Raw genomic sequence first — 16,258 nt, forward strand, 5'->3', positions numbered from 1 at the left:
CATTTTAATTGTTAGGAGCGAGTCACCTTTGATGATGATTGATGTGTAGTTCCCCTACTTATGGAATTTTTGGTTCTGTTTTCATCTAAGAACCTTATCCACTAGCTGTCTAGGTCTCAGTTTGGATCAGTCATTTGGTGTTGTAATTCTTGGTCCAATAGGCCCTAACATTGGATTACCACTGGGCATTTCGCTATCATATGATCTCTATCTTCTTCTTGTATGCAAAAGGTGTAGTTGGGTCTAGAGGGTTTTCTTTGTTGGTAACTTGTTTAAGATCATTAGCCAAAGGAAGAATTTAATTTTTTTTTTCCGAAGGGAGGAGACCCTTACATGCTTTTATTAGACTTATCTTTTATGGGCTCAAGGTTTGGTTTGGTCATATTAAGTTATAAGCCAATTAAGGCGGTGTTTGGCATCAATGTCGTTGCTCCATAAAACAGTGTCATGTTGGAAAAATCGGTGCTCCAAAATACAGTAACATGTTTGGAATTATTTTTTTCATAAAAAACGGTGCTCTAAACCATGCATTGGAATTTGAAAAGGCATGGTTTGAGGAAATGCCGAATTCGACATTTTTTCAATTTAGAACTCATTGCTACCAACGATGACATGATGTGACAGTAACGTGGACTTTCTATAATGGGTACCGGTGCTGAAAACAGATATAAAGCATTGGTACCAAACAGAATGTGCTGTTGTTGCCTTAGGAAATGTTCTACCAATTCCAACCCACACATACATAGCACAGTTTTCTCAAAAAACGATGTCGTATATGCAGAATTGATGCCAAACATTTACTTAATAGTAAGAGAGCCATTGGTGTCCGAGCCCCAAACTAGATCATCTTCATTGTCACTCAGGAGATGAATGGCTTTAGTTTTTGGGATGAATTCATGGGGAATATTCTCATCTAATTTCCTTCGATCCCAAATTTTGTTTGGCTATTAATTAGATCCTCAACCTTGAGCTCCATGTTTATCTAGTTACCACTATTTGAGCCTATTATATCTATTAGAGGTTTATCTTTCGAGTCCAGATTTCCTACAAACTTTTCCTACCCACTCTCTACCCGTCATGAATTGGAGAGTGAGTAGGAAATCCCGAGTGCTATCTTTCGGCCAATTATCCTTCCATACATTGCACTTCCACTTGATTGGTTATCATTTTTATGACACTAATTGTTTGGTTATAAGTTGATTTTGGCATCATGTGTCTTTTTTTTTCCTTTGGAATAATAACAGGACTTTCATTCATTTCAGTTTCCAATATTAGAAGATACAATGGCTTCCAAAAAATCTAGACAAATCGGCCTAGAGACTATAGAATTACAACCAATGGCCATTCTAGAGACTTTATGGGCAGCTATAATTGCTTGCCACTTAACATGAGAAACTGAAAAAGAATATAAGCGAGATAACAAATTCCTACAATAAGCAATAACGATCGGTTGATACAGCACGGTAGAGAAGAATTCACCAACAAGAGTTCAATAATTTGTTTAGCATCGCCCTTAAAAGCTACTGAGTTCAATTGCAAGTCGGTTGTAAACTTAACACCATGCAAAAAAACGGGATTTACTACTCACTTTTTCTACCCGCCGTGAATTGCAGCCATACATCTCTATTATGGGTTGAGAGATGTGTGGCTGCAATTCACGACAAATAGAGAATGGATAGGAAAAGTGAGTAGGAAATCTGGGTTTCATGGAAAAAGGCCCAGGCTTTCCACCCCAATAGGCGAATCACAAGGGAGGGAAACAACAAGAGAATATGCATGACTCCCATTATGATCCCATTAACAATAGCACCACTCGCCTTATTATCTCTCATTGCCCCATCAATATTAGTCTTCAACCAATCCACGTGAGGTTTTGACCACATGGATTGTGGTGTGCTTCCAGCATCAAGAGCTGCAACCATCATCTTTGTCAATGTAAGATTAATATGATGGAAGTACTATAAGAAGAATTCTCCAAGAGCCATACCCTTCTTAATAATGAATGATTGGTTAAGATTTTTTTTTGCTCAAAAACATTCTCATTACGGGAACGTCAAATAGTCTATTTGACCTATGGGTGAATATGCAAGCATATGTTTCATTCTTATTTGAGTAATAGCAATGAGGTCTCCAATATCATGCTAAGAATGGCTAGTATTATTTCCAAAAGAAGATGGGAATCGTTTGATGAGAAATAAAAAATTCGAGTGGATGAAGCTAAAGCAACTGCTTTTGGAGTAACAAAAAGAAAAGCAATGACTAAAGCGGGGGAGTCACAGTTGAAATGGGGATTTCTCACTTATTTCTCTCATTCAAAACTGTGAATGAGACTTTCATCTCACACAGCTCCTAAGTGATCAAAGAAAAAGAACTCATCTTCTTTTTTGGGTTATCTTCCCCGTGTATGTATAAGACTAAATCTATATATATAAAAGACTGAATCCATTTGATTTCTAAAAAGGATTACTAATCCTTTTTCGAGGGATCCTTCATCAATTGTTGTAAATGAATGTTTTTTTTTTTTTTTCAATCTTTTTGACCTTGGTTCCATAGGAGCAAGCCAAAAAGATTGAGAAATAGAACCATCTGATTTGATATATTTTCAATAGCTATGGGATAATCATCTTAGGGTGATCCATGCTCCTATTACACTCCTGGTCTTTGAAGGATGAGAACCAACTATGTAGCATCTCCATCAAGAATTCAAGTATTGTATACATCATTAGTCTGATCCTTTCCTACCCGTAATAACGAACTTGCAAAATGGATCTATTTATCACAAAGAGAAACATTGTTTCTAACCCTCCTTCACCTTAATTGTTATTTGAACAAAAATATCATGATAAACTTTTGGTAAAAATTATGTCTTGGTCTGAGTGGGATAGCATTTCTCTTCCGCATGTCTACAGAGTTTTGAAAAATCCAAACATTTTAGAGATAGATATAGAGGTAGAAAATTTTCAAATGAGTCACGTTCCTCCATATATGTTAGGAGCCCATTAATGAAAAGGGGTTTGGGAAAGCTTGAACTCAATTCCTAAAGTGATGAATATAAGCACAATTGAAATTCCTAGTTATACATTTGTGTATTGATAAGAACCAGTCACTATTTCTTGAAGCTCAATCTCTTCCCTAGATGAACCATATAGCCAGGAAACCATGAATCAGAACAGAAGAGCTTTCCCCACCCATGAGTAAATATTTTATAGCAGCCTCATCAGATCGTACATCTCTCTTAGTATATATAGATAATACGTAGGAGTTTAAAATAAAACATTTTGGAACTACAAAGATAGTTATTAAATCGTTAGCAATGCATAAAAAAGTCCTCCTAGAGTACTTATTAATATGAATAATAGAAACTCTATTATAACCATTTTTGTACATTCAATGTAGTACACAAATAGTGAAATATAGAGAGTTGGACATAGTAAAATAAGAAACTGAAAGATTTCACTGAAATTGTTCATGTGGAAATTTCGTAAAAAGCCAATCATATAGATTCTCCTCCCCATTGGAATAATAGGGCCATTATGCTCATTAATAAACTTGTTAAAGAGATGAAATATAACCAAGGTATGTCTTTTTTATCTAATTCATATCACTTGACTACATGAAACACATATTAATTAAGATACTTAAAAGACATTATTACTCATGGAATCTTAAGCTCTATATGTTTCTTAGAGCCAATATTATCTCTTAAACAATCCATCGTATCTTGGTCTAGTATTGAGTTGGAGTATAACAGCTTGGTGTCTACATCTGTTGACTTCAAATGGGTCATCATACTTATTGGAACTTGGGTTTTCTCATGTTTCTCGGCCTACTCTATAGAGTGTGATAATTTGGGAGTAACATTTATTACTAAACATAGATTTCATGTATGCACCAAATATATTGTCCTTGACTGCATTTTGCTAGAGAGAAGGTTGTTGAAATGTCTCTCTTAATTAGTGCATATGGTTCACTTGATGGCTGATATTTTACATAACCCATTTCCAACAATCGGTTTTCCATTTAGGGGGCATTTTTTTTTTAGATTTTGAGAGGGGGGAAAGTTGGTCAATAAGATTTTGGTTCCCACTGACCAAGAATCCCATGTTCATTTTTTAGATTAATGTTGGGACCAGAAAAAGTTTATTTTCCTGCGTATCATTTACTTGGGTAAGTGATACCTATCTCGTAGGTGGGTAAATAAATTTTCCACTAGAAAGTTGCTAACACTTGAATGAGACAAAAATATCCCTTTTAATAATGGATTTTTATGACTAAAATGGTCATTATCTTATTTACCTGAAAAATAAAAGAATATGGGTAAATGCACTTACTTGGGTAAATGTTTTCTAGGAAAAACTTACCTAGGTAATTGCATTTACCCGAACAAGTAACTTACCAAAAAACGAAGAAGGCCTTAATGTCACAAGCTAATAGTTTGGGAGTTCCTTGTCAAATGCAAAGCAATTCTCGCTCATAGTAGTAGCAAAACTAGACCTGATGAAAGGGTTGACTAGTAATTACAAGCTAGTAGGTGGGATTCTCTTTTTATTTCATTTTCCATGTAACTTTGATCTATAAAGGAATGGAATATAATTTGGAGTATAAATCTCCTCTCATTGGGTTTAGCCCCCATTTGGGAGTGCTTATTGGATACGTGATTATGAGTGTTTGGTGAAAAAGCACTTGTTTCAAATAGGGGTAGTATAGGTATTTTTAAAATAATGGCAGACCAAGATGGGCCAAAAAAGAAATAAACACTTAAAAATTGGGCTCTTGAATAAGTGCTTATTTTCAGGAATAAGCATTTATTCAAGCTTATTTTCCAAATACAAACAAGTGATTATTGGTGTAGTCCCAGCCCAAAATAAAGTGCTTATTTGAATTAGCATGCCCAGATATGGGCTTATACTGTATATCTACATACAATTACAAATTATGCTTGATTATAAAAACCAAACAAATAACAAAGAGTCGCAATGATGTAGGAATCCATGCATAGTCATGCATGAGTCTTCTAATATAGTAATTGTTAAAGTGGCTTTGTTGTTTAGGCCTTGTATTAACTGGGCACAGGTTTCAATTATGTCCAATACCCTCGTCAGGCATAACCATTTTGGGCAAACTATTAGCTTGTGACATTAAGGCCTTGTTAGTTTTTTGGTAAGTTACTTGTTCGGGTAAATGCAATTACCTAGGTAAGTTTTTCCTAGAAAACATTTACCCAAGTAAGTGCATTTACCCATATTCTTTTATTTTTCAGGTAAATAAGGTAATGACCAAAATTCAGAGTGAGTTTTGCTACTCCTCATTTGTCCTGAGGAGATATGATCGAGCAACATACTGGTTAGAAGATAAGACCAATACCAAACAATTTCACATCTTGACAAGTCCATCAATATTTCAACTTAAAGTTGCTAATTACCTGTAGTCATTCCTGCTACAGCAGCGGCCTTTCTCTTGTGGTGCAAGATAGCCAGAACTCCTACAATCACCCAGAAAATGACGACAGCTGGGATTGTGGCCCCAAGAATTACCGGTAGTTTACTCTTCTTGCTGCTGCCTGAGCTCCCAGTAGAGGTGTCGATGCCGGAAGTCTGACATGACCGGCCGGAGACACACAAGTCCTTATTGCCTGACACACTACAGGGTTAAAGAAAACAATTAAAAACCCAATATAGTCTCTTGAATTTTGGTAATTTATTTTGGGAAGAGTTGAATTAATCTTGATAAAGCTAGGGTCACTTACACCAACTTTAATTTGCTATTCTTAGACAATGAAGAAGGTATGGACCCACTGAATTCATTATCTGCCAAGTTACTTCAAGAGGAAAAAGGGGCACACGGTTAGTTTAATTTTTGACATAAATTAATACAAAGAACACTTGGCCCCGTTTGGTTCACAGGAATTGGGGTTTGGAATCGGAATGACTGTTTGGTTGAGTGGAATTGGAATCTCATTCCCATTCCATCTGGAATGGTATTCCCCGATTTGAGGGATTGGCTATTCCCTGCCCCTCCTTGGGAATGAAATTCTATTCGTGCTGATTTTAATTTCCATTCTCATTCATGTCTGAACCAAATAGGAATGGACCATTCCGATTTCAACTACTACCAAACGGACCCTTAATTGTAATGGTCTCCCCAGGATAAAAGGAATTAGAAAGAGAAACTCACAGCTCTTTGAGGTTGGGGAAGGTCCCTAGGAAAGCAGGGATTTCTCCAGTCAAGCTGTTGTTGTGCAAATCTCTGTGATAGATGAGAAACGATAAAGCGGTTCAGAACATGATATCCAAAACGTTTGTGTTTTTGTACTTGCTGGTGCTTCTTATCCATTTTCACTTACATGGTTACTAGTGCATCCATGGAACTGAAATCTGGAAGAAACCCGATCAGATCAAAACTACCGAGATTCCTGGTGATTCCAGATAAATCATTAAATCAGTAAAAATGCAGATAATTCTTTGACCTTTGAAGAACAATACTTTTTTTCCCTGTTACACGACTTTACGTGAAGAAACCCAATTTGATCCAGAACCAGAAGTCATGTTTATAGAAGTCTAGGACCAAGAAGAGGAGGCTGCTGCTTACAGTGCTGTTATGCGAGGCCTGTCATCAGAGCTACAAGTAACCCAGTCCCAGCTAAACGTTGCAGGAAGACAAGGATCACTGCTCCACCCCTGGAGTACGTCAAATTGAGTTTGCAACTGGGCCAATCCTTCCACTGGATAAGAATTGAAACTGCAGGTTAGTAAAGCCATGACGCTGTAGGGTCAAAGTCTGTAGCTATGAGTTGAATTTGAAGATCGATAAGAGTCTCACCATCTTTGCTATTGGTTCCATCAGTCAGTGGATCGCTAATTTGAAAGACCTCCATGGCATTTATCAGTGGAGGAAGTGTGGAGTCGGAAGTGGGTACCAAAGAAACCGAAGTGTTTGAAGAAGCAGTTATATTGCCGATGAATATCTCAGTGACACTCTCCAAAGGAGGAATTATGGGGGTAGATATAGGCGTGTTGTCTATGTAAACCCGGAAGGACCTTTTCTGCGTAGAATCCAGCTGAGACACCTCGGAAAAGTACCAGTTTATGTAGGTGGGGACTTGAGCATTTGGAAGGTTTGTGCCTAAGATAATGGAGAAAGATGCGTTTGCATCTGTAGCTGCAGTCTGTAACACAGCTTTTGGAGGTTCATCTGCAGCATCGGTGGTGGCAATGAATATTGCTTCATTCGTAACATTATTCAAACCAGTAGCAAGCTTGGCTGGAACCCAAATACGATCGTATAAGTCATCTGGAGAGCTACCAACAGACATCAGAACGATTTCTCACTTTCAGCATGCCTAAGAGGATAAATCAAAGCCTAATTTGAATCGACGTACATTTAATTTGGTCTGCACTTAATTACCTTATGATATCGGTGGCTCCATAAGCAGTTCTCCCTCTCAAGAACAAGGCATGATTTGAATTGACGTGACTGTACATTTCTGAACCCAACTCCCTAACTTCAAGTGCCGATATGAAGGGAAACTGATTGGGCTGGGTCTGAGCCAGACACACACTTATGGTATCCCCCTTGGGAACATATATTGCTTCGTAATAAATCGGGTTAATGCTGCTCGCCGTCGTCAACACGGTGGCCCAGAGGTTGCCGTCCAAATGGAGATCGAAGGTCGGAGGGGAGGATTTCTTGTCGTAGTTTCCATAGTAGAAGCTTGCGCGCACAAGATGCCTTTTTCCATTAGCACTCCCGAACGAGTAGCAGTTCTTCTTGCGAGCCGTGAACACCCTCAGAGTGGTCATCTCCTTGGAGACAGAAGCAGCAGCAGTCGTTTGCACGGTTTGGCTCTCGCCGGTCTGAATGTAGAGATCGTCGCTGCTCCAGGTGATCCCGTTGTCATCCACGTAACTATCCGTAGAACCGCAGTCTATGCTTACAAACACTGCAAGTTGGATTTGGATATATAACGTGGGAAAGCTGTGAGTGCTCGATCATAAACCATTCATGCATATACGTACAGAAATTTAACTGATAAACAAGAAAAACAAGTATTGGATCTGGATGCAATTAACGCTCACCTTGTGCCGATACAGATATAGCTAACATGGTTAGAAGTAATAAGATGAAGAGATGGTGAGCCTTAGCCATGGCAGCAGTAATGAAACTCTTGAAAGAAGGAACAAAGAGAGGAGAGTAGCAGCTAGCAGGGATTTTGAATTTGCTCCGCTCCATTTTTGAATCAAGACTATCGAGGAGAGGAATTACAACCCATTTTATAGGTTGTTTTGAACTATGAACTGTGATTTGCGCTGGAGATATAGAGCATTGTTGACAGGATGTTCATGTGCTTTGCTAATTTTTGTTTTATTTTTGGTTGACTTTGACTTTATTAATTATTTTCTATTTGTATCATTCGTTCATGGAATGGGAGTCCTAGCTTGCTTAGATTGGTATATTTTGACAAGAACAGTAGTGAGATCCTTTACTAGGAAGCCTAGTATAGGAGTACAAGAACAAAATATAGAGACAATTTTTCAAAGAGAATAATGAGAGTTCCGACTGAAATCTTTCATGGTAAACGAACACATGGGCCATGGGCTGGGCCCACCTTCACTTGAAGGTCTCGAACAGGTCAACAGGGATGTAGCGTTCAAGGAAGATATTGGATGTGGGTCCCAAGGGAAGCAGCGTCAGAGATGAGAATACACATGAATGGCCAAGCCAATTGGTCAACAACTCAACATTTTTTGGGGAGGGAGAATTAAGGCCCGTTTGGTTCGCGGGAATAAGGGTCTCGAATTGGAATGGGATGGGTTATTCTGATTTCAATTTGGTTGGGTAGAATGGGAATCCTCCCATTTGAGAGAATGGCCATTTCATCTATTTTTCTTGGAAATGAAATCCTATTCCTCTTAATTTCAATTTTCATTTATATTCCTGTCTAAACTAAAAAATTTCGATTCCAATTGCAAACCAAACGGACCCTAATGTGCAACTATGCTACCCAAGATGTGTTTGCTCTTCACAAACTCTGCATTAATATGACAAAAGGTGTCCATGTAGGGCGGCTTTGGGGCATTTGGCTTGATTCGTTTACGCGTGGTATTTTAGTCAAAATCAACGGCTTGTAAGTGGTAGTGCTGTAATGGAGAGTTGACTTTCATGGGTGTTGACCTATCAACCTAATCATAAGCTCATAACATTTGCGTGTTAATGGATAAGCTCCAGCATGTTAAACCCATCTTTGTTCCGCCATTTTCGACTTTTGGGTCCCTGTTGGGGGAATATAATGCAACTACACCATAATAGGGCCCACGCAATTCTGGGCCGGGGCCCAAAAGGATCTTTCTCCCTGTTGGGGGAATACATGGAAGTTGGAAATATAAATTACTGGGCACTTACGAAGCATATGTGTCATAAAGATAAAAATGTAAGTTAATAATACGTTAATAATAGATAAATGAAGGGTCTTACGATTGGAATATCAAAACCTCTCTCTCATGAATTAATTTTGATGAATACCAGTTGATTGATTGTAACTTTTATGATACCCGTGGGTTGATTATAAGTTTTTCAGGTATCATACTCAAGTCTATCCATTTAAGCCGTACAAGGAGGTTGGATCAAAAGATCTGGTAATGTGGCAAACATCTGCCTTCAACACCGTGGATATGGTATATCATGATTCAACATGAATGACCATCATTGTTCATTGGACTTCTCAATAAACAATATCAGTTTTTATTATTTTTTAATCACATGGTTTTTAATTCCAAAAAAAAGCCCAAGAAGGATGGACATAATTTTATGTGATAGGGTGTATCGGCTAAAACTGACAGTCAGTTTGTCAAACGAATAGGGGGTTCCCATTTCCCAATAAACAATCCTCTCCAGATCAGTGCGGAGAATATCCTCTACTGGCCCAAAAATGATTTTATGCCAATTCATATAGTATGCTCCAAACACATGGGATGGGACTCTTTTGATCCCATTCCAAATTTATTTAAGTATTGACATGTTAACAAAAATAGTTCAAAAGGGCAAAATTCTTAAACATACCCTGAGCTTTAACCTGGATTTTGGGTTAGTTAGCACTGAATCAGAAAGCTGTTTGGTCTTCATTGGAAATCTAATTTGCTCCGTTCTTGGGTTAGCATTGAACACTGAAAAGCTGGATTTGAGTTTTGGGTCCTCTTTAGGAATATTATACATCTAAACCATAATAGAGCCCATGCAATTCTAGGCTGGGCCCCGAAAAGGTTCTCGCGTATTTTACACCTTATCCATCTATCCATCCATGGAATAAGCTTTGTCACTTCAATCCAGTAATTCGACGCATGTTTTTGCGATCCAACACGGCATTTCCCACCTTCTACTGTATGATTTATGAAGAGTATTAAAAAAATCGATACAGTTAATGCATAAATCTATGATACTGAAAGGTATGATACCGTAAGAATTTTGACCAAACACCCCTAATTTTTGTTATGCTGCCAGAAGATATCATATATAAACAACTTTGACCAATCCACCCCCAATACCCCCTGATTGACTACCACCTTGTAGATTTATAAGGTTTTTTTTTTTTAATATATCATAATCGAACCCTTGAATTCTTTGTTCACAAAGAATTTGGGTGATTTTTCAAGAAATTAGGAAATAAATTTATGTGATAGGCTGTCCCAGCTAACAGCCAAAACTGATTATCAGTTTGTCACATGAATAGGATATTCCGAATTCTCTCCAGCCTGGTGAGGAAAGGATCCTCCACCTGCCCAATGACATCATGCCAACTCACTCGTTCAGTATACACTAGACCTGTTTATGGGCTGGGACGGGCCGGGTTCGGGTAGGGCTTTGTATATATATCAACACTTCAACAGAATACATTCAGCCCCGAGCCGGAGCCCAACCCGACCACCGGGCCTAAGTCTTGAGTCTGACCAAAAAATTGAAAATATAATTTTTTTATTCAATAAAAAAGTGTTTTATTCATATTAAAAACCTTCAAAACTCAAAAATAATAAACATCTCACTATTACTTGGAAAAAAAAGAGAAGAACAAATAAAAAATATTATATATATTTTTATCAAATAAAATATATTTTTTATTATTTAATATATAGTATCAAGTCGGGTTTGGGCTCGGCTGGGCTTTTTTGGGAAAGCCCGAGCCTGGCCCAAAATAAATCGGGCCCGGTGCTTTAGGCCCGAGCTCAAGCTGACGGGCCTAAAATTATGACCAAGCCCGACTTAATAACAGGCTGGGCCAGACCAGCCCATTGGGCTACCTGGCCCATGAACAGGTCTAGTATACACCAAACCAATGCTTTCAAACCACCGTTGATTTGGACGGTCGGGCCGTTCAGCCTGAAAAACCATCCAAGAAACTGGTTTTGTTTTACCCTAAATCCGGTCCTTGGCCAAAAATCATTGAATTGATCAACGACTTGTTGATTCGGGTGTTCAAATCGTCGATCCATTCGACCAGTTCAATGGTTTTTGGTCGTTTTTATTTTAATTATTATTTTTTATTTTTTAATTTTTGTTAGAACGGGTCATCGGTTCGAACTGGATGGTCGAATCATTGACCCAAAAATCAATAACCAAAATGGTTCTGGTTTAGGTCATTTTTTAAAACATTGCACCAAACACATGGCACTCTCTTGAGCCCACCCTCATTGAGTATTAACATGTTAAAAAAATGTTATTGACCGATTCAACAGTTTTTGGCTGGGCACTGGATTTGGGGTAAAATAGAACTAGTTGCCTAGACGATTTTAGGGCCAAATGGTCCAACTGTCCAGATCAACGGTGATTCAAAAACCAACCTAAATAGTACCGGTGATATCCTTTGTTTGATGGCATAAAAAAAAAAACAGTTTCAGTACCATGTGTTTCCAGCATCATAGATTTTTCCTTCTTTTCTTCTGCACATCTTGTATTGAACCCACATCTCTACCATCTTGATAATCCACTAGGTTGGGTAATAAGATATGGGAAACTCGGCATAGCTTTGTTCAAGCCAAATGCTACTTTCTAAAGATTGTCGACTTCTGCTTTCATCTTCCCATCGGATTGGCCTAAGTTAGCCTTTACATTGCTTCAGGCTGAGGCCTTCGAGCCAAGCCCATTCCAATTTTGACAAAAACCTAATCCAAGCCCATCAAACATCCAAGTTGCATCCTAAGCATATGATACCCATTGGGTCTCATTTAACAATTTGCCAACGACGGAAAATCAGGAATTTCTCGGTGATAACTGCCTAAAATGAACTTCCCTAAAACCACTCCTGTTTTCTTTTCTTCTCCATCTCCTCTCTCAAAGCAGTCAATGAGATGGAAAACAAAAACCGCACTCCTCACAGTTCATCGATTTGGCTCCTGGCTTCGCTTTGCCCACTCTCTCTCTCTCTCATGGAAACCTCCAAACCCCCACCGCCATTGTGACCTTCAAGTAATGAAATCGCGTTCATCTCAGGATTCTCATCATCTGTGTTTTCGAACCTTCAGGGAGGTCGATGTTCAGATCCTGAGATTTTCAGTTTGGCATATGGAACTCTTTCTTTGTTAGCCGAGGAAAGACGCAACAGTACTGCATAGTGCCCTTAATTGATAATTTTACAAAAAGCTTATCTTATTTTAATTATTATATGAAAATTATTATTTTAATTGATATTAAAGGCAAAAAATTGCCATTATCGACTAGAAGCCCTAATTACTCATAAAAAGGAGAAAAGACCCTTTGATTTAGTTTTTAGAATAATTAAAAAGGATATTCAAATATTGTAACGAAATGGATTAGATTTTTGACTAAGAAAATAAACTGTGATTGGTTTGAATCACTTCGGATTCGATGTTAGTTGGAATCAAAATCCAGTCCAACGATAGCTTTAAATTGACAGCTTAATTGTAACATTGTATCAATGAAGGTAGACCCCACTCCTCTGGGCCTTGCTAATAGTTGTTGGTGATGTCAGAGAGATTTGTGTATCACTTGAAGGAAAAGCATTATGGATTTCTTAATTCTGTGGGTCCGTTTAGTTCGCATGAATAAGAGTCTAGAATGGTTCATTCCATTCTAATTATTTGGTCGGATGGAATCAAAATTCCATTCCCATTATTGTTAGAATGGCATTCCTCGAAGAAATAGCCCTAATTTCAACTGATTTCAATTTTTATTTTAGTTCTTGTTTGAACCAATCAAATTATGGAAATAGGCCATTCTAATATCGATTCAAACAAATTTGATTCTAATTCTCATTCTGACTATTAATTAAACGGACCCTAAAAATCATTTCTGTCCCAAATCCCAATTGAAACATGATGTTTGGCTGGCATGGACAACTTTTGTGATTGAAGAGAATACAGCAACCCTTCAGTCCACTAGAGGCTAGAATACGTGTCTGTTGTCTCAATTTGTTTTGTTTGTTACTGGATTATTTGCGATGCCCGTGATCATCCCATCTGCTTGCTTTCATTGTGGGTCCATTATTCTGTGGTTTCAACTTTGAAAATAAAATCTGCTTGGTTTAGATTACCAAAAAAAAAGGTTTGGTTTAGTGTGGCCTAGGCAGAATTAACTATTTAAGCTAAGCAATAGCCAACTCATGTATTACAATTTACAAATAAGGCGCAAATTGATTTTTATTGAAAATCCACCTGGCATTGTGTCAAGCTTTTGATAGCCAAAGACGTTTCAAATTTCATGTGGGCCAATTTTTTATCCACAATTAGTAAACTAGAAAAAGATGAGCTGGCCTTGTAAATAAGGATTGAAATATTTGTTGATATGACTGATACTAGCTTTTTTTATTTTATTTTATAATCATTAAGACCCTCCAATAAAGTATTTTTAAAATTTTAAATCTTTAAAAATATTTTTTATCCATGTACCTATATTTTTTTGAAGGCACCATGTACCCATGTACCCATACCCATTGATACAAATGTGATAATCGGGTATAATATATCAATATTTTAAGTTTTACTTGCAAACATTAACATGTCAGCGCTCCAAATAGCAAAAGAAGTTGATCTGCAATTATTTTTGTTATTTGTCGTTGTGGAATAATTTTATTTTGAATTTTGAAAATAATCATGCAGCAAGAAAAGATGGGAAAATAAACAACATTAGACATCAGACCATACTATTTTTCGAGAGAAAAAACATCGAGCACAGAGAGACCGGTGATGTTTGGTTTCATGGACGTTTATTAAAAACACACTGCTACATTAATGTCACAAAGGCATTAGCGTTTATTGCATTTGAAACTATTGTTTGGTTTTATCTTTTATCGAATAAATAACTAAAAACTGAAATGTATTGATTTTTGTGAATAGGGCATGGAAAACGTCATATTCTCGTTTCTCCCAATGCCCCAATATTTTTTGAAATGAAATTATCATGTGACACACTTTTATGTGGTGTTGATCTGAGGTAGAAGGCAAAAAATAATTAAAATAATACTCAACCAAACAACAAAAACAAGAAAAACATTTAAAGTAAAATACAAATAACGTTTATAAATGACTATCTATAAACGTCTGTAGAACCAAATATATACTATAACATATGAGACGTTTGCAAATGGTACAATGAGTTAAATAACACCCAAAAGGAGGGACAACACCTCAATAGAGATCGATCCCATTAAGCGAGACTCCCTAAATAGCAGAAAATGAAACCAACCTCAGATGAACATGGAGTTTAGGAAAAGGGATACTGCCAAAGGCTCAACCCCAAACGGCCCAACCCTTGGCAGACCAAAGCCCAATTTTTCAAATCATACATAGGAATAATAATAGCATATGATCTTTGATCTTGTCAACATACTTATTCACTGCTAATAATTTATAACAGATAATTGCCTTGATTTTGATGTAGGCCATAAAAATTAAATTTGATTATTTTTTATATCATTTACTTATATTTTTACCTTTATATAGATGGATGTAGGGGCATCAATTGGACTGGATTTGGTCCAATTCAAACTTTAGACTGCCAATTTAGGGGTGTTCATGGGTCGGGTTGGGTCGGTTTTTTGAGATTTTTCCAACCGACCCGACCTGGTTGGGTTAGCTAAGGTGGGAACCGAAATCGACCCACTGACAGGCCAAACCGACCTTGTCGGTTTCGCTTTTGCTCCTGTACAAAGCCAAATAAAATCTGAATTAGTTGATAATTTGATATTCAAGAGTCCAAGATAAATCTAAATTTAATTCAGGTAAAGAATAAAATCAATAAATTCTTCATGTAAAAACAAGTGTCAATAATGGGCCTTCTAGAGTAAAAAACTAGATAAATTTAAGTAGGTAAATCAATCAAATAAAAATTTAGAAACCTTATAAATTCTAATCTAGGTAAAAAACTAAAAAAGGACACCTAATTGAATTCTAATTGTAATTGCCTAATGAACCTTCTGGAGTTCTAGTTCTAGTAGAAGTCTAAAAGTAGAAGATTATTAGGAATTAAGAAACTACTCAAACTAGGAAATAGGAACTACCAAACTAGTAGAATACTAGTTCGGTTCGGGTCGGGTTGGTTTCGGTTTTCACGCAAGAAAACCAAAACCAACCCGAGATTTCGGTTTATGTATGTGCCCAACCCGAAACCGACCGGTACGGATGAAAACCCGCCCAACTCGGGTTGAGTCGGTCCGGGTTGGTCGGGTTGGGCATTCTTATGAACAGCCCTAGTCCAATCTGTTCAAATTTATTTTAATTTAGATTGGTTCCAATCCAAATCTGATCCATTGACACTTATCTTGTACCAATGGACCATAAATTGATTCAGTCCAACTCAATCCAATTCAATAAATACTTTGGACCACTAAGTCTGAACAAGTCCAAGTCTTGTTAATCTGTCCAATCCGTCTAAATTGATTTTGGTTTAGAACTTTAGAAGGATCTCATCCATTGGTAGTTCTAGACAGACGTATACCCACACTACTATGATATAAAATTTCATCTTTCATGCTAAAAAAAAGTAGCCAATACGCCAAGTGATGCTAGGCCTCGAAGACAATATCATTGCGCATCTTTTCTGGTTGGCCAATCGCCACAAATAAAGAAATAAGACTTAATTTTCTACTTCAACAAATCAATGCAAGTTTAGCTTGAACAATTAAGCAAACAAAAAAAGTTCATTCTCGTCATTCAACACCCACCAGGCCAAAGTCGCAGCAAAGTCTTGCAATCCTCCAATACAACACAGCCCCAACCTCCACTCCACCATGTATATTGTAATTTGGGTATCGTTG

At 37.3% G+C, this 16,258-nt stretch overlaps 1 protein-coding gene across 1 annotated transcript; it reads right to left on the bottom strand.

Moving 5' to 3' along the window:
* Positions 1 to 1,228: 1,228 nt before the first annotated feature.
* Positions 1,229 to 8,292, bottom strand: LOC104594678 (kinase-like protein). The gene is made up of 9 exons (XM_010255084.3): positions 8,076 to 8,292; positions 7,405 to 7,939; positions 6,820 to 7,298; positions 6,589 to 6,721; positions 6,344 to 6,412; positions 6,175 to 6,246; positions 5,747 to 5,818; positions 5,423 to 5,640; positions 1,229 to 1,912 (listed from the first exon to the last, which is right to left on the bottom strand). The coding sequence occupies exons 1-9, from the start codon at positions 8,227 to 8,229 to the stop codon at positions 1,656 to 1,658; spliced, it is 1,989 nt and encodes a 662-aa protein (XP_010253386.1). The 5' UTR covers positions 8,230 to 8,292; the 3' UTR covers positions 1,229 to 1,655.
* Between the last annotated feature and the right edge of the window lie 7,966 nt (positions 8,293 to 16,258).

Source organism: Nelumbo nucifera, chromosome 2 (genome assembly GCF_055504915.1).
Source record: "Nelumbo nucifera cultivar China Antique chromosome 2, China Antique-T2T, whole genome shotgun sequence".
Taxonomy (NCBI): Eukaryota; Viridiplantae; Streptophyta; class Magnoliopsida; order Proteales; family Nelumbonaceae; genus Nelumbo; species Nelumbo nucifera.